The sequence below is a fragment of the Myotis davidii genome, unplaced genomic scaffold (assembly GCF_000327345.1).
Source record: "Myotis davidii unplaced genomic scaffold, ASM32734v1 scaffold164, whole genome shotgun sequence".
Taxonomy (NCBI): Eukaryota; Metazoa; Chordata; class Mammalia; order Chiroptera; family Vespertilionidae; genus Myotis; species Myotis davidii.
In genome coordinates, this window is record NW_006296417.1 from 1,357,497 (window position 1) to 1,378,832 (window position 21,336).

The 21,336-nt window shown below is 49.3% G+C and overlaps 1 protein-coding gene across 3 annotated transcripts in view; it reads left to right on the forward strand.

Moving 5' to 3' along the window:
* Positions 1 to 14,711, forward strand: part of CERS3 (ceramide synthase 3) — a 55,721-nt gene extending 41,010 nt beyond the window's left edge. For all 3 annotated transcript variants that reach the window (XM_006771742.2, XM_015569124.1, XM_015569125.1), the window contains 2 exons: positions 6,406 to 6,559; positions 14,361 to 14,711. In XM_006771742.2, the coding sequence (XP_006771805.1) occupies positions 6,406 to 6,559; positions 14,361 to 14,522 (316 nt within the window). In that variant the 3' untranslated portion in view covers positions 14,523 to 14,711. The remainder of the gene's footprint in view (positions 1 to 6,405; positions 6,560 to 14,360) is intronic.
* Positions 14,712 to 21,336: the final 6,625 nt, after the last annotated feature.

Here is a 21,336-nt window from a genome sequence, read left to right on the forward strand (position 1 = left end):
AAACGTAATAGGAGATCCGCAGTTCCAGGGGATAGAGCAAGAGCCAGGGTAAGGCCAGATTCCCGGGGGTTGGACTGCACCCTTGACTAGCGTCCAGGGAAGTCTGGGCAGAGGACAGGGCGCGGCCCTCCTATGGGAGCAGTTGCATTCTTTTTATTTTTCATTTTTAATTGACTTCAGAGATGGAAGGAGAGGGAGAGGGAGAGAAACATCAATGATGAGAGAGAATTATTGATCGGCTGCCTCCCGCACGCCCCTTACTGGGGATCAAGCCCACACCCCTGGGCATGTGTCCTGACCAGGAATTGAACCGCTACCTCCTGGTTCTTAGGTTGATGCTCTACCACTGAGCCACACCGGCTGGGCACATCTGCATTCTTTAAACCAGGACTGCATGTCTTGATTAGACATTTTCTGGCCGGGAGAGGCAGAGTAGTGGTTAAGTTCATGGATGCCAGTCAGTCCTGAGTTCAAATCCTGGCTTTATACTTACTGCCTGTGTGATCGTGAATAGGTTAGATCATTTATCTGCACCTCAGTGTTCTCATCTTTAAAATGGAAATAAGGGTCGACATGCGGCTTAGCTGAAATAATACATATAAAATAGTTTTGAGCAGTGTCTGTGACATAGCATCAGTAAATGCCAACTGTTAGTACTAAAATGATAAATGAGTCTTGTCGACTTTGGAGTTTAATCTGGAATCAAATCTGAGATCCAGGCTTGTTCTGTTCTTGGTTGATGAATCACATTGCTGTCACTTGGCTTTGGCGGAGCGAGTGTGCTTGTGAAATGAGAAGATTGCACGATAGTAATTAATGAGGGGATGAATAGTGACTTGCAGATAACCGTTGAGCTGTGGCTTTTCAGTGTGAATTTCATGGTACCTACATCCAGGGTTTGCCCATCGCTGACTCCTGTTATGGTCCACGTGTCCCAGCTATCTGTACCCGCATAACAAACCTTCTGAAAATGCAGTGGCTTAAGACAGCGGTGAGCGAACGTCTCCTTAAAGGACCATGGAATAATGATTTTAAGCCTGTGAGGGCCACATATGGTCTCTGTTGCATACTTTTCTTTGTATTGTTTTGTTTCTTTTAAAATGTGCCAAACCCAGCTTAGCTCACAGGCTGTAGAAAATGGGTCGCAGGCCAGATTTTGCCCACAGTTCATAGTTTGCAGACCTCACTCTTAAAAGTACAACGTTTATTGATTATTATTATCGCTATGGTTCTGGGAATTGACTGGCCTCAGCTACGTGGTTTGCATTCATGTGGTTACAGGCAGATGGTGGCTGGGAAGTCAGCTGAGGTTTTCTTGAAGGCTCCCTTACCCACATGGTAGAGGTAACACATACAAGCAATGGTGGATGCTGATGGTTGGTTAGGGCTGCAGCTGGGCCATCAGATGGAGCAGCTATACATGGCTCCCCCCTCGGCCTGACCTCCTCATAGCTCAAGAGAGATTGAGGCAGTTCAGCCGGTGTGGCTCAGTGGTAGAGCATCGACCCATGAACCAAAGAGCTCACGGTTTGATTCCTGGTCAGGGCACATGCCTGGGTTGCAAGCTCGATCCCCAGTGTGGGGCGTGCAGGAGGCAGCCGATCCATAATTCTCTCTCATCATTGATGTTTCCATCTCTCTCTCACTCTCCCTTTCTCTCTGACATCAATAAAAACATTTTTAAAAAGAAAGAGAGAGTGAGGCAGAGCCGTCCCTTATAACCTCACTTCAGAGGTCACACCACGTCAATTCCAGCCTCATTTTCTGCAGTGGGTCTTGGTCAGGGAGTCCGGCTCATGCGAAAGGGAAGGGAAATGAAGCTTCATTTCTTGACGGGAGCAGTTTCAAAGAATTTGCGGATGTATTTCACAAGCAAGCCCCAGGGAACACCTCAGTCTGGGGAGCCGTTTGAGGGCCTCAGTATTGTGCTGCGGTTGGCTTTTGATTTAGCAACAAAGGACGCTCCCCTCGCACTTTCCCACGATGTCTCAGAATCAACACGCCAGCGTCCTCTTGCCCAGGCAACAGCTGGCCATAGTGCCGGGGTTGCGTGACTGTGGAGGTGGCGAGTTGCTTTCCCACACATCCTTGACTTTAAAAATCCCACGTCTGAGAACTCATTCCCATGCCTGCATTTCTGGATTCCAAGGAGAATTAGTCACATGCATTTGGCATGGTCTTGACCTTGGCACTCCAGTGAGGTCAGAGAACAGCCCATAGCACGGTGTGCTGTCTTTAGGGAGTTAGAGATCGCAAGTCAACCAGTCTTAACAGACTTGACTGTAATCATCTCTTTTCGCTGGTAGAGATTTTTCTGTGCCGATGTTGATGGATGTGCGTTGTCTGGGAGGTGGAAGGAAACCTCACCGAGTATTGGGCGTTTGGGAGATGGGTTTGCAATGCTTTTGGAAAGAATCCATTGCAGTGCCTTGCGCTCCAGCTTAAATAGTTTTCCCAAAAGTTTGAACGTGTCGCACAATCACCTTGTGATGCCAAAGAGGAAAAGCGAGTCCCCTTGTTGCCTGTTCCAACCATCTGTCCGGCCCTGTCCCTCCGCACACTCCTTGCACGGCTGGTGTAGGAGTCCGGATCGGATCGGCTGGGATTTTCCATGGAGCGAACGCCGTGCAGAGACCATTTCGGGTTCAGATGTTTTAGAGCTGCGCTGGGAGGCGGTGGGCAGCTCCGTTGCTCTAGTCTTTCCAAACGCCTTTGTTGCGCCCTTGGGAGTGAGGTCAAAGGTTGATCAGGGAGAAGGCAGACCCGTGTGAAATGTTTCTGGAAGCTTCGCGGGAAAGGACTGGCGCTTGCACATTACACTTGCCTCCCTTTCTTTGGCTTTTCCTGGATTTCCCCCAGGCGTGAGCACATGCGCTTTCCCCGGGGAGTTTCCTTTGGCGTTTGTACCACGGGGTCCCCTCTTCCCCTCTCCTGCTCTTCACGGGTTTTACTCAGCTCATTCCCAGTCACGGGCAGCAAGAGGGAGTGACATGGATTTTCTAAACATTGTTGCTCTCGACATTAGGCAGAAGTTCCCATTGGCACTGTCCAAATGGCTTTAATCCAATTGCCTGGTTACCCCATTTGTTTGCATGTTTACTCAGAAGTGTTTAAACCTCAGGCTTATGTTTTTAAAAAATATATATTTTTATTGATTTTAGAGAGGAAACGAGAGGGAGAGAGACACAGAAACATCAGTGATGAGAGAGAAGCATTGATCTGTCTCCTGCACACCCCCTACTGGGAATGGAGCCTGCAATCTGGGCGTGTGCCCTGAGCGGGAATCGAACTGTGACCCTCCTGCTTCATGGGTTGATGCTCAACCACTGAGCCACACCAGCCGGGCTAAAGACTATTAATACGGACCTTTTTCTAAAAAATTTTTTTTACAAAAACAAACAAAATCATCTCCAACTGTGACTAATACTCAGCTCCTTAGCTCCCAGGGTGGACATGCTTGTGGAACCTTATTTTTCACCCCTGGCCTCTGGGCGCCAGGTGGTCCCCCGGGACGCTTCCCACGAAAGGGTTTCTGTGGGTGATGAGAACATGGAAATGCTTGGAATGGCGACGAGCGAGAGGACCGTTTTAAGGAAAGAAAAGACCAGGCCGCGCTGAAGGCACCCAGCAGGGCTCTGGCCGGTGTGCATCAGAAGGTGCTGACTGAACCACAAGTCAGGGGCAGAACCGGTCTCCTGGGCGGGGCTCGGCTTCCAGGACCCCGCTGGGGTGCCCGGGCTTGGCCGGCCGGGGAAGGAGGGGCTGTGCAGGGCGAGAAGTCTCCCGGGCAGCCGGCGCTCCCCAGCCGCCACTGCAGATGCGTATCCCGGAACCAGACTTTCCAGTGCCACCCTCGGGAGCAGACAGTGCGCTGCCCGCGTGTTTGTTCAAGGTCTCGCTGCGCAGTGTGCCCTGGCCGTGCTCCCGCCCTGACCCCAGGTGCCGGCCCCCCGCTGTGTGTCCTGTGTAAGGGACAGCACAGCCTCCGCCTCGCGTCAGCGTCTTAGGCTGCGGGGCCGCAGTCCCAGTGTAGCCTGGCTCCCTCCTGCCTCTATTGCTTTGGAGATGATGTCAAGCTTCCCAGACAAGTTCCAGTTTGTCCTAGAGAGCTCTCACTGTGCTCTGTCCCCAGTTTACTGGTTAGTGTCTGTCCTGTTTGCTGCGTTATTCCTTCTCTCTCAACACACACACACACACACACACACACACACGCACACACACACACACTGTTTTCTGAACCATTTGAATGTTGCAAACATCATATTCTTTTAGTCTTAAATACTTCTGTATTATTTCTTAGAACAAGGACATTCTAATTTTTTTTAAATAAGTTTTTAGCCGAAACCGGTTTGGCTCAGTGGAGAGAGCATCTGCCTGCGGACTGAAAGGTCCCGGGTTCGATTCCGGTCAGGGGCATGTACCTGGGTTACGGGCACATCTCCAGTGGGGAGTGTGCAGGAGGCAGCTGATCAATGTTTCTAACTCTCTATCCCTCTCCCTTCCTCTCTGCAAAAAATCAATAAAATATATATAAAAAATAAGTTTTTATTGAATTCTGTGCAGCTATTGCATAGGATGGTAGCGGTTGGCAAACTATAGCTCACAGGCCAAATCTAGCCCACAAACTGTTTTGGTTAAGAAAGTTTTATTGGCACACAGCCACGCCCACTGATTGATGTATTTATTGCCGATGGCTGCTTTACCACTGCGGTAGTGGAGTTGAGTGGTAGCAACAGAGACCAAATAGCCCAGGGGCCTGAAATACTGACTGTCTGCTCCTTTACCCAGTGTTTTCTGGCCCCTGGTATGTAGGTTATGTTCATGGACATGGACAACTCCATGCCATGTCATTGCGTGATAAAAGCAGGGAACAAAAATCAAATGAGCAATGTGATCCCTCTTCTATAGCAACATGTGGTAATGGGGAAGGGGGAGGGAAACACCTTTATTGTTTTTAGGAAAAATATCTTAAATTAGATTCACCAAAACGTACTAGGTCACCTGTGAGTTGTGAGATTTTCAGTGATTTTTACTTAACCTCTATATTTTTCTGTAATTCCTAAGCTTAAAAAATATTTGCATAAATAAAATGGGTAAGTGGCTGTTATCTCTGCTCTGCAGAGGGGGTGAATAGATGAACTGTGGTGTGTCCATGAAGTGGAAGACCACTCAGTAATAAAAAGAACATGCTATTGAGACCCAGGTCAACTTGGGTGGATCCCAGAGGCACTGTGCGGGGGCAGAGAGGGCAGACGCAAAGCTGCCTCACTGTGCTCCCATTTTGGTGGCCTTGAGAAGATAAAACTAAAGGGACAGAGGGCAAATGAGTGGTTGCCAGTCTTAGGCATGGGGAGGTGTGACTACACGGGGACAGCACAAGGGGTAGGGGGTGATGGAACTGTCGGTATCCTAATGGTGGTGGTCACACAAATCTGTGCTACATTATAATTCCGAGAACACACCAAAAATAGGTAATTTTGCTATGTGTTAATTTAAAAAATAACAGATATGTATGGGATAAAATTGAGGGATCATGCACAAAAATTACAGTGCTGTTGGTTTAAAATTATGGGCAACTTTCCTGTTTTATTTTCCTACTTCATAGGGATAAGTTATGGTTATAATTAGAATATAATACGTACAAACTGTGCCAGAACTCTGCGACGCAGTGTGTGAGGCCTGGGAAGGGACTCTCTGGCCCGTCATGCTGCAGTGGCACCTGGAGGTACAATTAGAATATAATACGTACAAACCTGTGCCAGAACTCTGCGACGCAGTGCGTGAGGCCTGGGAAGGGACTCGCTGGCCCGTCATGCTGCAGTGGCACCTGGAGGTGCAGCGTGTTAGGGTTGTCGAGGGCAGTTCACCCTGTGTCCAGGAGTCTTTATGAAATCCGTGCGGTACGCAGCTCCCTTTAGAAAGTGGGAGGAGCAATAGAATTGTTGCTTCTTTCAGAGACTCTTTTATCTGGAAAATTGACTTCTGTAGAATTCCCCATTCACCTTTGATGCCAAATAAATGAGACTGTCGTAGGTAGTAATAACCCCATATAGCCACGCATGATCTTGTTTGTTCTCCAATCTGGGAGGGGGAGTAGGGTCCGGGCATGCTCTCCTGTTTGCAAAGAGGAAACCGAGGCACCAGAGCATCGGAGCGCGGGCTGGGAGGCTATAGACATTCCACTGGCTTTACCTCCTCCCCGGAGGCAGACGCGCTTTTGTGGCTCGCCAGTAATGATACAAAAGGTAATGCTATCACACTGCTTTCTACTGAGAATTTCCTGGACGTCATGGAGATGAAATCAGTGTTGTGTGCCTTGGGAGAAAAAAATAAAGCCGTTTTCTCGCTGAAAATTCACAAGTGCTCGGACTGTAACGAAATGCTCTCATCTGTTTGGTTTCCCAGGATTCTGTATTGCACGCTGGTGATCCCCATGCTCTACCTCGAGCCCTTCTTTTCCTACATCTTCCTCAACCTGCAGCTCATGGTCCTGCAAATCCTTCACCTGTACTGGGGTTACTTCATCCTGAAGATGCTCAAGAGATGTATATTCACAAAGGTAAGTGCTGTTCAAGTCTTATTATTCTTTTAAAAAATCTATGTTTTTATTTTTTAAAAAAATATTTTTAAAATTGATTTCAGAGAGGAAGGGAGAGGGTAAGAGAGAGAGAGAGACCTCAGAGAGAGAACCATTGATCAGCTGCCTCCTGCACACCCCCCACTGGGGGGTGAGCCTGCAACCCGGGCATGTATGTGCCCTGACCGGGAATCCAACTGTGGGGACCTCGGTTCATAGGTTGACACTCAACTACTGAGCCACACTAGTTGGACACTTTTATTCTTAACAAGTAGACTTCAGTGCCAGATTGAAGGTGAGGCCTAAACAGTGGAACATTCTAGTTAGTTTATAGTTAACCAGAACTATTTTAAAAAATTTTGATCATTATTAAAAAATTTTTTTTCTAAATTTAGCTAGAATTTTCATTAAGTAGGTCTCAGAGATGCTTTGAAGAAATAGCTTTTATTAGAGGACAAGTTAATTTTAAGAGATTTTTGTCTAAAAATTGATTGCTGCTTTTTAAAGAATGTCCTAATGAGTCTAAATTTGTTCCAGTTTGGGACGAGCTTTATGGTGACAGTTGAACAAAATTTTAGAGCATCTGATTTGCATATAATGTTCTCCCCGGAGTTTTCTCCTACTCTCTGAAATATTGTATATCATTTGGCAATCATTCTTTTCTGAAAACATCTGTTTTCCTAAGCAACAAATTGATAAGACAGTTGAGGCAATAGAATATTGTTTTGTTTTGAGTTCAGTTCTGGATGGAGGGGCGGGCTTCAGCAGTAAACGCAGCATCTGGGGGAATATTTACCTGTTAGCGATTGTCTGCGCTGTTCCGAGTCCTGTGCTAAAGACAGGCGTTGGCTCAGGGGACTAGGGAACGTTTCATGGACTCGACGGAACTTGACTTGAGCCTTCGAGCAAGTTAAAAAAAAATCAGATCACAGCTCCTGTTTGTGTGAAAATCATCCATCCAAGCATCGAAAGGATCTTTCAAGGTGAAGGTTGGGCCATCCACGCCTGACACCGCATCGCATGCTCATCAGAAAGAGGGGCTTGGAGGTCATGGACGTGTGGTCATTGGTCTGATGAGCTCGTCGCTCAGCTCTCTGATTAACTCGGTTTCCCACCGCATGGAGTGCATATGCCTCGGTGATGCTTGAGGAGCTGACAGTTACGTGGACATGGCAATAATTGACCTTCTACCGCGTCTGACCTTCCAGATCTAGACAGAGGCGTGGGCAGTCAGGCTACATCTGCATTCAGCTCCAAATTCGGAAAGCTGTGTTGTCATTTTTTAAAAATCTGAATTACTGACCTGAGCTTGTTTTCCTGAGAGTAGGTTCTCCACTAAGGTTGGCGTGCCAAGAAAATATTTCATTGACTGGTTCTAGTTTATTATTCTAAAGAGCTTTCCTGTTCTCTGCCAAAGCTGTCTTATCTCGAAGTGACTGATAAAGCTGAAGTGACTGAGATAAGGATACGACTGAGCAGCTAGATGGCTGCACGTCCAGGGGTTGGAGGGACGGAAGGACCCCGGACTGAACCGCCGTAGCTTTGGGTCAGGCCTTCCCGGAGCTCCCGTCCCGGGGCAGGAGCTGTCTCATTGCCAGGCGAGGGCCGGGAGGTGACCACAGGCCGGGAGGGAGCCTGCAGAGCAGAAGGCGAAGCCAGGAGAGATTCTTGTTTGGTTCCCTTGTGATTGTCACCTGTCTCACCCCTAATGGCTTGTACCAGGCCTAGTTAAAGGCCTAGTGGGCCGGGGGCTGTGGACAGGAAGTCCGGCTTTGTCGTGCTGTGTGTGGAAAAGCTGCTTCCAGCTGCGAGTTGACCGCGGTGGTGGAGGCCCCTCGCCCCTCGCTGCGGTCCCTGTGACTTCAGCTGGTGAGCATGTGCGCTCCACTCTCCACACGGTGGCAAACCTGGCTGCGAAACCTGCTTGTTCCTCCAGTGCCCTAGGCCGCCTTTGAAAGAATGCTGTTTCAGGCAGAGTCACATTCATGGCACAGGGGGGAGGGGACAGGTGGCAGTTGACATTCTTAGAGCAACAACTAGCAAGTCAGTTTTCAACAATATCTCATAAATATTGAGTATTTAACACTCAACCTTGTTGTTGCTAAAGTGACGAATTCTTGGATATTTAATAAATGGGATTGCAGAAGTTTGTAGGCCTCCAGAAATGTCTTTTAAATCTTATAACAGAGAGTGAGAATTCGTCCCTCTAAGTTTCTTCTGCCTGGTAGGCCCTTGGTAAGTAATTTTGAATATGCAAATGAATACATAATTTGGGGAGGCAAACCATGATCTTTGGGGTGGAAAGTTACAGAATAACTTATGAATCTTTTTACGGTCTCCATGAGTTTGCATGGTAGACTGCAAAAGACAAAAGTGCTTATACTAATCCATAGTGAATTTTGAAATAGTCAGATTTTGTTTTTCCTAAACAGTAGGCTCATTGTGTGCATAGCATGAATGAGGACCTACCATTGGCTTCTGTGGTCACAAGCCTTACAGGAGCAGCGGCACTGTCATCTCAGGACCGTGACTTGTGCAGACCGTGGCAAGCAGGCATCTTGCTGCTCAAGACCAAGACTTGGCTCTGAACCCTCACAGGGTCCCATCGGGTGGTGACGTGGTGATGTGCTACCAGCCCGCACACCACCGGGAAGCACGCGAGCCCCTGTGTTCCTCCTGTCAGTCCCCTGCAAACAGGAGAAGTGCTGTCGGGAGAATTAAAGGGGCCCAGCCTGCTTTCGTTACCATCCCGAGAACTTGATCGTCCCTCAGCTTCTCTTTTCTTCTTGGTAAACAGCATGCTGGGTGCGGGCCAACTCAAGCATGTCTCTGCGACATCTTAACCTGGTGCGCAGCCAAGACACAGGGAGGAGCCGTCACGTCAGGGCGGAGAAGCCAGCCCCTTGGCAGCCTGCCCCAGCCATCTGCTCTTGACAGGCAGTGCGGCCCGAGTTCACAGAATGACACTTGACACAAGCGGCACCGTTGGCGTGAGAGAAAGGAGCGCTCTCAGAACCACGAGGAAACGGAGGCCTGCAGCAAATGCATAGTCACCCGAGTCCCTTCACTTGTCATACTTCTCCTTTTCTAATTATTCTTTATTCAAACACTTATTCTTTTTTAAAAAATTGATTTCAGACGAGAAAGGAGAGGGAGAGAGAGAGAGAAATATCAATTGGCCGCCTCCTGTACACCCCCAACCAGGGATCGAGCCCAAACCATGGGCATGTGCTCTGACTGGGAATCAAACCAGCGGCCTCTTGGTGCAAGGGTTGCTGCTCAACCACTGAGCCACACCAGCCAAGCTCAAACACTGCTTTATTTGAAATAACTAGAAAATCAATTTAAAATATTTGTATGAAGTAAAAAATAGTGAGTACATAACTGCATTGAATAATCAAGATCATAAAATGCAGTGACAAATTCTTTAACTTGTTTTTAGACTTTTTATAAAAGCATAAGAAAACATTTTATAATAATTTGTTTAATCCCAAGTAACTTCCTGCTAAGCAATCAGGGTACTAGCTGAGAGCACAGGCTCCTGTACCTTCAGATCTCAGCTCTCCCATCTCCTGGCTGGGACCTATTCATTGCCTCAGTTTCCTCACCTGTGAAATGGGGCTGATGGCATTGGGAGCTACCTGCCCTGTAGGCTGACCCCCTCGATCAGTGTCTGGCACACAGGAAGCACGTGATAAGTGTGAGCTGTCATCATCATCATCAGCAGCATAACTGTTCTTTGTGCCAAATCACCGAGCGCCAGTGAATTCCAAGGAGCTGGGCAGTTGGCTCCCCGTCCAGCTCGCTCCTCCTCTTGCCCAGATGCTGCTGCAGCTGATGTCAGGTGTCCGGTGGAGACGGAGGATTTTTAGGGCAGAAAACAAAATCCCTTTCAGGGGTTCATACCTGTGGCTGTGATGTTACAGATCGCACATACATGGTACATTTGAATACAGTGTGGGGTTTTGTTAATGTTAAATGCCACACAATTTCCAGTTTACATGATCCAAGTTCCTGTCATGTGCAGCCACCTACATGTCCATCACACAAGCGCTCAGTCCCAGGAAGTCCTTTCTGAACCTGATTCGTCATCTTGGGCGGGGGCCCTCCATCCTGCTGGACCCACACCCCGGCACTAGCCTGAAATGAAATTCCTGGGTAATATGACTCACCTATAACCATAATTTCAGAAAGCAGTATAATGCCACAACCATAATGAAAAAGAAATGAGATGAAAGATGTTTCTGATAAACATGCATTTCATATGTAACACGTGTGCATGGCTTCACTCAACAACATGCTGAAGTCGATAGATGCCATCTGCTTACGTGTAGACGGACTGTGAAGGGGGCAGCTGCGCGCACAGCCGGCCCCAGGGCTGCGCTGGGGACCCGGGCGGCACTGGTAGTCTTGCCGTCGGTGGCGTGCTTTTCTGAAACTGTGAAGTTCTGAACAGAAAAGGCACAGTCTTCCTTTGATTTATGTGCCTCGTTGCATTCCTGGAAAATTGAGAATATATTAAAACCATGCAGGAATGGCTGTGCTTGAGTGTCAAGTGGCGTTAGGCTCTGGGCGCAGGTAATTGTAACCAGGGCTTCACCTGCATGCCGGCCCATCTGGACATCGTGCCCACTGGGGGCGGCCGGCCTGCCAGCCACTGCCCCCTAAATGTCAGGGGTGCTCCCCAACCTTCGTGACTATGGGACCACAACTTACCCAAAGTCTCGTGTGGTGCAGGACGTCTTCCCGGAAGTGAGGGTGCTGACGCTGTGGCTCAGGGCGATGGGAGCGCCCTCGAGGACCACCTCACCTCTCAGCTCAAGCAGCTCCCCAAAGCCCAGGCCAGTGGGGGGAGGAGTGCGTCTGCCTTTCTTTGTTAATCCTCACCTGAGATTATCCCAGTGATTTTTTAAAAATATGCTTGTGTTGATTTCAGAGAGGAAAGGAGCGGGAGAGAGAGATAGAAACATGAATGAGAGAGAATCATTGATCAGCTGCCTTCTGCATACCCCACACTGGGGGTCAATTTTGAGTTAAAATCAAGGTGTGGCAGAGCTGTGTTCCTGCTAGAGCAAGCATGTCAAACTCAAAGGCTAACACGGGCCAACGAAACAAGGTTTAAGTTTATGTGCGCCGCAAAAAACCCAAAAGCTTCCATTTTCATAGAAATGTAGGTTTATTTTGATAGAGACATGCTGAATGCAAAGGGATGAATTAGATGAGTAATTGTTAACATAAAATAATAGAACATTTTAATAGAAGTTAATGTTTTTTCTTGAACATGAACTTACCAGACACTGAATAACTGCATAAACTAATAAGCATAACACAAATAAATCTACTTTTCTTGTTTTCTGAAAGCAAAATATTTCCTGTTGCGCACACCAAACAAGTCAGTCCAAGACTAATGACGTGGCAATCAGCTGCTAAAATATTCGCTGCTGGTATTAGTGGAGAGAAATGGTGCGCCTGTGTGTAAGGGAAATGAATGCAGCACAATTATAGTAATCAGCCATTAGCAAACATCGTAGTTTGCTATTAATAATTATGTATAACTGGGTATTGTAAAAATTAAGTCACAGAATTTTTATTAAAACGTTTCTTACTTACCGTTATATTGGCTGGGCCGCAAAAATATTCCTTTGGGGCTGCAACTCCACTGCGGGCCGGGAGTTTGACATGCTTGTGCTAGAGGCTCTAGGGGAGAATCTGTGCTTTGCCTCTTGCAACTTCTAGCGACTGTCAGCCTTGGCCTGTAGCCACTCCACTCCACTCCACTCCACTCCGCCTCTGTCTCGTGCGTCCTTCTCTCCATGTCAGACCTTGCTCCGCTGCTCCTACAAATACGCTGTGATGGCACTGAGGGCCCGTCTGGGTGACTCGATACTCTTCTCATTCCAGGATCCTTTACTTAACCACATCTGCAGACTTTACCATAGAAGGCAACAGTCGAAGGTCCAGGAACTAGGACCTAGTATCTTTGAGGACATTTTTCAACAGACTACAGTGGTGTTTAGCAATCAAAAGTGTGCGCGTGCGCGCGCGCGTGTGTGTGTGTGTGTGTGTGTGTGTATGTGTATGTGTGTGTGTCTATGTGTCTGTGTATATGTGTGTGTGTATGTGTGTGTGTATGTGCGTGTATGTGTGTGTATGTGTATGTATGTGTGTGTGTGTGTGTGTGTGTGAATTTGTGTTGCTGTTGTACCTTGCAGCCTAAGTGCTAAACTTACTAATTTTAGGAGTGTTTTGGAAAGATTCTTTGGGCTTTTCTCCATAGATAATCATGTCATCTGCAAGTAGGGGCACTTTCTTTCTAATCTGTATGGCCTTTGTTTCATTTTTGCCTTATTCCATTGACTAAGACTTCTGTCTAACACAGTGTGGAATAGCAGTGGTGAAAGTGGACATCCTCGCCTTGTGCCTGGGAGGGGGAAAGCATTCAGTCATTCACCATTAAGTATGGTGTTAGCTTCGATTCCTTGCTAAGCTTTTTGTTTTTATCATGAATGAATGTTGAATTTTATCAAATAATCATCTATTTTTCCTTCTTTATGGAAGACACTGGAGATTTGGTATTAGTTCTTCTGTATAGAAGCGTCGGTGAAACCATAGACCTTGCCAGTGAAACCATCTGGACCTGATGATAATTCTTTTTCAGAAAAATTTAGACTACAAATTTCACTTCTTTCATAGCCGTCTGAATGTTCGGGCTGCCTAGATCACTGTGGGTGAATTTTGACGTTTGTAGTTTTGGGAAATTGGTCTGTCTACCTGAGTGGTACGATAGCTGTCTGTGGAGTTGTGCATGGCGTTCTGTCACTAATGCAGTGTTGGCAGGCATTTCCCCTTCCTGTTTGCTGATCATTTGTGTCTTCTCTTTGCTTTGCCAACCTTGCTAGTGATTTATAAGTTTTATGAATATTTTCAAAGAACCAGATTTTGGTTTTATTGCTTTTCTGTATTTTTACTGTTTCTGCTTTCATTGATTTTTTTACATGATTTTCTTCCTTTTGCTTGCTTTGGACTTATTTTCTTTTTTTTCTAGTATTTGTAGGTGGGAGCTCAAAATTATTTAATAATAAGCTTAAATTATTTATTTGTGAAGAAATTATTTCTTCTTCTCGAATATAAACACTTAATGCTATGAAATTTCTTGTAAGTACTGCCTTAGTTATATCCCACCGACATTGAAATGTGTTTTCACTTTAGTTCAAAATATTTTCTAATGTTTCTTGAAATGTACTCTGTGATTCATTGATTATTTGTGTGTTAATGTCTAAGTTTTTGAGATTTTTCCTATTCTATTTTTTAAAATATATTTTTATTGATTTCAGAGAGGAAGGGAGAGGAAGAGAGAGATAGAAACATCAATGATGGGAGGGAATCATTGATTGGCTGCTTACTGCACGCCCCCTACTAGGAATCGAGCCGGAAACCTGGGCATGTGCCCTTGATCAGAATTGAACCCGGGACCCTTGAGTCCGCAGACCAATGCTCTATACACTGAGCTAAACCGGTTAGGGCTCTCCTATTCTATTTTTGATACTGTCTTCTGTGGAATTCCATCATGACCTAAAGCATACTTTGCCTCGTGTCAGATCTTTAAGTTTGTTGAGGTTTGCTTTGGCCTCATGCCCTGTTCTGTCCCAGGGCGTGTTTGGTGGTTTGGATGCTGGGTTTCCTTTGACGGGGGCCATAGCTCTAAACTGGGCCCACTTATCTGCTCATTCATTCAAGACTGGCGGCCAGCTGTCACTCACAGTCCATTCTCTCCTTTGTCCAGAAAATCCAGGATGTGAGGAGTGATGACGAGGAGTACGAAGAAGAGGAAGAGGAAGAGGAAGAGAAGAAGGAAGAGGCCACCAAAGACAAAGAGAGAGACTGTGTGAAGAACGGACTCGGGCCCGACCGGAGCCTCCTTCCCAATGGTCAGCATGGCCGTTAGCGGGAAGCCCACGTGGGTCTCGGGCCAGTGTGAGCAGGGCCACAGAAGCCAGGCTGCCCTCCATCACTGCAACCCAGGCCCCACAGGGACCCCAGACCCGCCCTCCCTCGCCCCAGTGCCCCTCCAGATGTATTTAACAAAAACGTTGTTGGAATGTGTTAAAATGTTAAATATAAGCGTTCCCATGGATTTACTGCAGTTAGGACTGGGACCGGTCAGAGATTTCAAGGATTTCTCCAGGGAACCGTGTCGGTTCTCATTGTCATTGCACCGCCCGCCTTGCCCATCCCTAGCAAGTGCCAGCAGTGCTGTTAAGCCACTTCCTCCACTGGGCTTGGCCTCAGAGAGAGCTCCTGCCCAAGAACAACTGAGAGGTAGCGATGGGACAGGGGCTTGTTTTAAACCTCACCAGCCTTGTTGCTCTGTCTGTCCAAGGGAAGAATGCCTGTCCCGCCGACCTCACAGGGTCGGAGGAAGGATCCAGCAAGAGAAGGCAACTCCAGTGTTATTGTCCCTGAGCCTCGTCCTCTGCAATTCCAGCTCCGTTTGGGAGAGAGAACCTGGCTAAGCTGGGCATTGCATGGACCTGAAGGAGAGAGAGGATCTTAAAAACCTCCCCATTCAGCCTGCGTGGTGCCAGCTGGAGATGCAAACACCCAGCAGGCCCTTTCCATTTACCCCGAAACTATTTATTTGTCAGCTTCCCAGGGTAATGTCTGAATTCCCTGGGAATTCTCCTCCCTCAGGCCCAGTGGCCACAGGGAGGGAGTTTGGGTCCCAGTCCGTCTTGCCGTGCTGGTCTGTCCTCCTTTTCTTCTCTGAAAGGCCAGCAGAGCTACCCAGCAGGCCCTGGGTCCACCGGGGGCCCTGGGGGGGTGGGACCGGTCAGGCTGCTCTCTGAGCCACTATCACCCGGGAAACCGGAGCCTCCGGGCATGATATGCGTGTGAGCTCCCTACCGAGAGGAAACCTTAGACACAGGAGGAGGGTGCTGCCCATTCATCTCCCCTGTAACCAGTCAGACTGCCAATAGCCAAACAGAACCAAAGGCAGCTGGCAAACACTCAGGTCCAAGTGCAGGTGCTCCTGTCAGCGACAGCTCCCGGGCCACCTGCGTCTCTGGGAGGATGGAGGGGGGTGGGGGCTCAGGGGCTGTTTTCGGTCCCCACAGGGGGCATGTCTCATGAGCCCAGCATGCAGGGCAGGCCCGGGGTGTCTTACATGATTGCTGGCTGAGGAGAGACCACTCCCAGCAGAAGGAAAACCGGGCACCATGTGCACCCCCTCCCCACCCCTGTCTCTCGGACAGTTTTGGTCACACTGTGCACCTTCGTCTCATTTCACTCAGGGCCCGTATTTAAGCCAAGGGACAGCTAGGACTGTGGGCACCGTTCACGCGTCCACATAGGCCCCGGGAACAGGACGGCTCTGTGCGCAGGACAGGTACCTGAATTGTGTTTTACTTAAAAGATGTTTTTTGTTGTCGTCTTTTTCTCTTTTAATTTAGTTCTTTTTAACTAAAAAGATGTTTTTAAAACCTTCAGGTTAAACCGAAACCAAAACCGTTCAGAATTCTTCCCCCAATGGAATCTCCTTGTGAGAACTCAGGAGGACAATAGAAAAGCAGGGGGCACGTGTTCTCTGCACAGTCATGTTTGCCAGCACGAGCACCATGCATTGTCCGTATAATGTTATATTATAACCCAAAGTGCCCGCACACCCTGACGGGCACAGCTGGGGAGCTATTATTACTATTATATTATTATTGTTTTGGTGGCAGAAGAGCATGCTGAGATATTGTTTTTTAATGTTTTTAGTTGGCAGAGTACTTTTTTCTTTGATTGATTTTGGTGTTGTCTCTGTACCAAGTATCTCCCTGCTTACGGTAAAAAATCGCTTACTGGCCGCCCTCCCCTCCAGTTCTTTTCTTGTTTGAATGTTGAAGGTGAAATGGATGTGCCAGTGTCAGCCGTCTCTGGTAGCTGGTGCACTAACCCGCCTCTCAAGAGGTAGAGAAGCTGTGGGGCTGGTGTGTGGTTGGTTTTGGAGCAACCACTCCACCTGCAGGAAACAGGCCTCAGACTGTGCCAGGCGAATTTATAAAAACGCAGCCCACCGGCCCCGGTAGGACTGTCACGGTAATGACTGACCGCGAAACAAAGGCTGGGTCCGGCACGCGCCCTCTCGGCTTCTGGGAGCTGGTGACGGGTCTCACCTGGTGTGGACCATCTGCCCGTCCTCCAGACTCTAGAGACGCCGTGCCAGGGAGCAGAGGGCATGGAGCCACGTTAGGACTCTGGGGCTGCTGGCCGTGGGGTACCGACCTGGACAGGAACTGGCGGTTGGTCTTGACCGGGGAGAGCCTCTTGGCTCTGTGTAGTGTAGACAGACAGACACCTACGGGCTGGGACCTAACTCGGTGCTGGCCACAGGGCCCTGCGGCAGAGGCGCTCGGAGGTGCTCAGAGAGGTGTTTTCTCAGCCCCTTTCTCACCTGCCTTTCGGAGCTGGAGGAGGACATCGGTCCATCAGCATTCCCTGCGGACCTAAGCGCGCCTTGCCTGGCGCCTGCTGACATTTCAATTCAATGCTTTGGGGCGAGAAACAGATCTGCATCTCAGCCGCGTCTGGGTGCTTCTGAAGAGCAGTGAGGGTTGAGGGGGGGGGGCAGGGTACCCGCTTCATTCCTACCAGCAGTTTCTCAGGCTGATAGATGGGGACGTGCCCTGACACAGGCTAGTCAACCCCAAATCCGTCAACAGACAAAGCAGACAATGGGCAGGTCACAGGAGAATAAAGCTAGCGCCTTTGACGTCCTCGCCTTTCTCGGATTGTTGGTGTTATTTGACCACAGCCTTTCCTTTCTCCTAAAAACTTTTAATACCAAGAATACCTTTAAAAGAGCCCATGACCTCACTATGTCAATATATCTGAAGGTGTAAGTAAAATGTGTAAGTTCCTAGGAAACTACAGCTTGCCAAACGGGCACAAGAGGAAATAGCTACCCATATAGTCTTCTGTATAAGACAAAATGAAACGTGAAATGATAACATTCTCACACAACCCCACAAAACAGTCCTTAGGCCCAGATGGGGATCCTTCCAATATTTAACAAAGAGTGTACACAGCGTTACGCAAACTTTTCCAGGGACCAAAGGAAGGAACACATCCACACTTGTTTTATACAGTAAGACCAGCACAAACTCGACACCAGAATCTGACAAGAATATTAGAAGAAAAACCCCAAACAATTAAAGGATGTCATTCATGAACATAGGCACACAATCCCTCAACCAAAGCTAATCAGTGATTCTCATCACCGATGTTTCTATCTCTCCCTCTCCCTTCCTCTCTGAATGCAATAAAAAATATATTAAAAAACAAAAATAAATAAATGAAAAGGCCCTTTGCCAAGTTGCCGAACTCTTGGTCCTTGTGAATAAAACCTTCCACCAGGGGGCCCTCAAGCTCTGGTGAAGGAGAAGAGGGGAGAGGACAAAACCCACTGGTTTTTAAAGGGAGAGAGGGTGCTGGCCAGTGTGGCTCAGTGGTTGAGCATCTGCCTATGAACCAGGAGGTCACAGTTCCATTCCCGGTCAGGGCACATGCCTGGGTTTTGGGCTCAATCCCCAGTAGGGGGCATCCAGGAGGCAGCTGATCCATGATTCTCTCTCATCATGGATGTTTCTTACCTCTCTCCCTTCTCCCTTCCTCTCTGAAATCAATAAAAATATAGGGGGAAAAAGAGAAAAATAAAATAAAGCTCAAAACCCTGGAACAATTTAATAAGCCAAGTCAAATTATGGGCTTTGGGTCCAGGAGGCACGTCCAAGAACACAGCGGTCAGTGTGGTCACTCTGATTGGAGCTGCTCAGGGACACGTCTGGCCCGTGTCCACTGTGGGGGAGTCTGTGGGCTCCTGCAGGGGCCGGCTCAGCCGCCCAGCACCCACGGCAGCCCCTGCCTGCAGTGTGCACAGCCCAGGCCTGGGAGTCAGTGTGTGTGACAGGGACTGCAAGCACACACAGGGACAGGGAGGGAGGGAGAACAGCAGAGCCAACCAGAGGGGGGGCGAGGGGGAGGGGGAGAGGTGCGCTGGGGGTGTGAAGGAGCCAGCAGAAAGCAGAGAGCCCTTGAGAGCCAGCAGGTGTCCGAGTAGAGTGGGAAGTGGTTCCCCTCTCCCTTCTTCCCAGGCTGCTCCTAACTCTCCCGCACCCTGCTCTCTGCATGGCCCCTCCATCCCCACCAGCCTCCACCTCTCCTCTCTCCTCACCCCCACACCCTGTCCTGCCTGCCCCCCACCCCCACTTCTTAGGGTGGAACTTGACCACAGCCGGGTGTGCTGATGGCCCCTCCCACCTGTCCATCTGAAGAACCCCCGTGCCTCTGGCCACCAGCCCACCCACCCGTTGGACCTCTGCTTTGGTTCCCGGGACCTTGTTCTATCAGCATAAAATGTTCCCAGGCTGCAGAGTGTGGGACCTGCCCATGCCTCCTGGAGCACGCGCCAGCACCAGCCAAGTTTAAGGCCTGCCCCTCCTGCCTCCCTCACCCCCCTCTCGCTCCCAGCACCCCGTGGGCAGCCCCAATAGCCATGGCCTTGGCTCTTTAGTACCTGGAGAAGCCAGCAGGAGGGTAGCAGAGAGATGAGCAAAGGGCAGGGGTTGCAGGCAGATCTCCCTTCCACTCCCCTCTCCACACCCACACGCTGGGGCGCTGGAAGGGCTGGGACCCCCGGGGAAGGGTGCAGGGCCGCCCCAGCCTCCTCTCCTGCTGCCTCAGAACAGGGAGGAAGAAGCAGGCGAGGGTGAGGGACACCACACCTGGCTTGGAGGCCGTGGCTTTGAGCAGGGGCTTGGCATCCGTCTGGCCTTCAGGCTCACGTGCCGTCTTGTGAAACCCTAGCACTTGACCCAACTCCCACGACCCACCCCACCTGCAGCGGGGGCCGGAGGATCCCCGGGGAGAAATAAAGCGAGGAAACCGCGAAATCAGGTCCAAGGGAAAAAGAGAGAGGGGCTCAATTCCCCTCTTCTGTTCTTGGCAGCCACTTACAGAAGGCTTCGGGGAGGGGAATTTGATAACCAGGCAACTGCACCCTTAGATAGCCGGCCGTCTGGCCCTTAGCCAGGGGCACGTTTGAGAGCGGAATGGGAGAGTCATTTCTACAAAATGCATTTGTCTCTCAGCTCTAAGTGTCTGTCCCCACACCCCTCCCCCTCCCCCTTTATGTTTCTTCCTCCCTCCCTCCAGCTTTCTCTTGCTCTCCTCCCCTGCCCTCCCTCAAGGATGGGTCTTAGCGGGACTGAGATGGGACCCGATCACACTGCATGGTACTCTCACAGGCCACCCAGAACACTCTTTTCTTCTCTTCCATTATTTCCTCTTAATCCCTCGCCTTCCATTCCCCCCAGAGAGGAAGGCGACTGGTCTCTATGTTTAATGTGTGTCTTCCTTGTCCACTGTCTGTCTTCGAAATACAATGTCGTTTTGAGCTTTCATTACATAAACATAGTGTCCAATGATTCACGTTTTCAATTCAACACTGCCTTTTGCCACAACTTCATGGAGATCCAGTTGACACGCCATGTGTGGCACGCGGCCCATGTTTGAAGCGCACCCGTGGGTAAGTTCTGACGCGGGTACACTCGTGAGCGATCACAGCCATCAACACAGTCATCAGCCCCCTGACGTGGCCTCCTGTCCCTGGGCCGTCCCGTCAGCTGTTAATACTGTGAGCTGCAATGACTGAGTTTTTAAAAATACATATTCATTGATTTTGGAGAGAGGAAAGGAGAGGGAGAGGGAGAGGGAGAGAGAGAGAGAGAGAGAGAGAGAGAGAGAAACATCAGTCACTCGACCAGTTTGAGCCATCACCATCGGCATTTCCTAAAATCAAATATAAATCGGGGTCAGCTCCCTTCTTCCCCCCGTCCCTGCATTACATTCGAGCCTCGCTCATCAGACCAGCTGCTTTCCCGGAGCCAAGAAAAGAACAGGGAGAGAAAGAGGGACTCGGGGACCGGAGGGCGGCGCTGAGATGGGAGAAAGCTGGCTGAGGGGGGCCCGGTGTGCTGCTGAGTGACAGAACATACAGTGCTTGGCTCCGTCGTCTGTAGGGAGGGGAGTTGGCTGGCTGGGATGCCGCTCTGTGCTCATGCCTCACACTAGCCCCTGTCCTGCTCATTTAGAGAAAGAGGAGTGCAAGGTCCCCTTTGTCAGAGGCTGCTGCCCCCTGCCCCCCTTTTGGAAGGGACAGGAAGATACAGTTGTCTTTTCAACACGGACATTCGAAAGCCATGGACCTTCAGCTCCAAGGCAGTCTTTGGGGAGGGGGTGAGTAAAGATGTTAGGGATGAGCAGGGCTAGGGATACACCCCGAGAGAACAATAGCTAGACTAAAAAACCTCAGGGTTTGCCCCAGCCGGTGTGGCTCAGTTGGTTGGGCATTGTCCCCTGCACCAAGAGGTTAGGAGTTCGATTCCTGGTCAGGGCACAGGCCCAGGTTGCGCGCTCGATCCCCAGTAGAGGGTGTGCAGGGTGCACTGTCACATCGATGTTTCTCTCTCCCTCTCCCTTTCTCTCTAAGAATCTATTAAAAATATTTTTTTAAAAAATTTTAAATCAATGTTTTAAGGAGCAGTACTTGGACTTGTTCTGCAATATCACTACCAGGGCCTGGTTGGGTGAGCCGAAATTTCCAGAAAGTGGTGATCCCCAGAGTCGGGCAGGAATGGCCTGGGTGGCTAGGGCACCCCTTCACAGTGAAACAGACCCAGGAAGTGGGGAGGTGCATGCAGACCCCACAGGGAGAG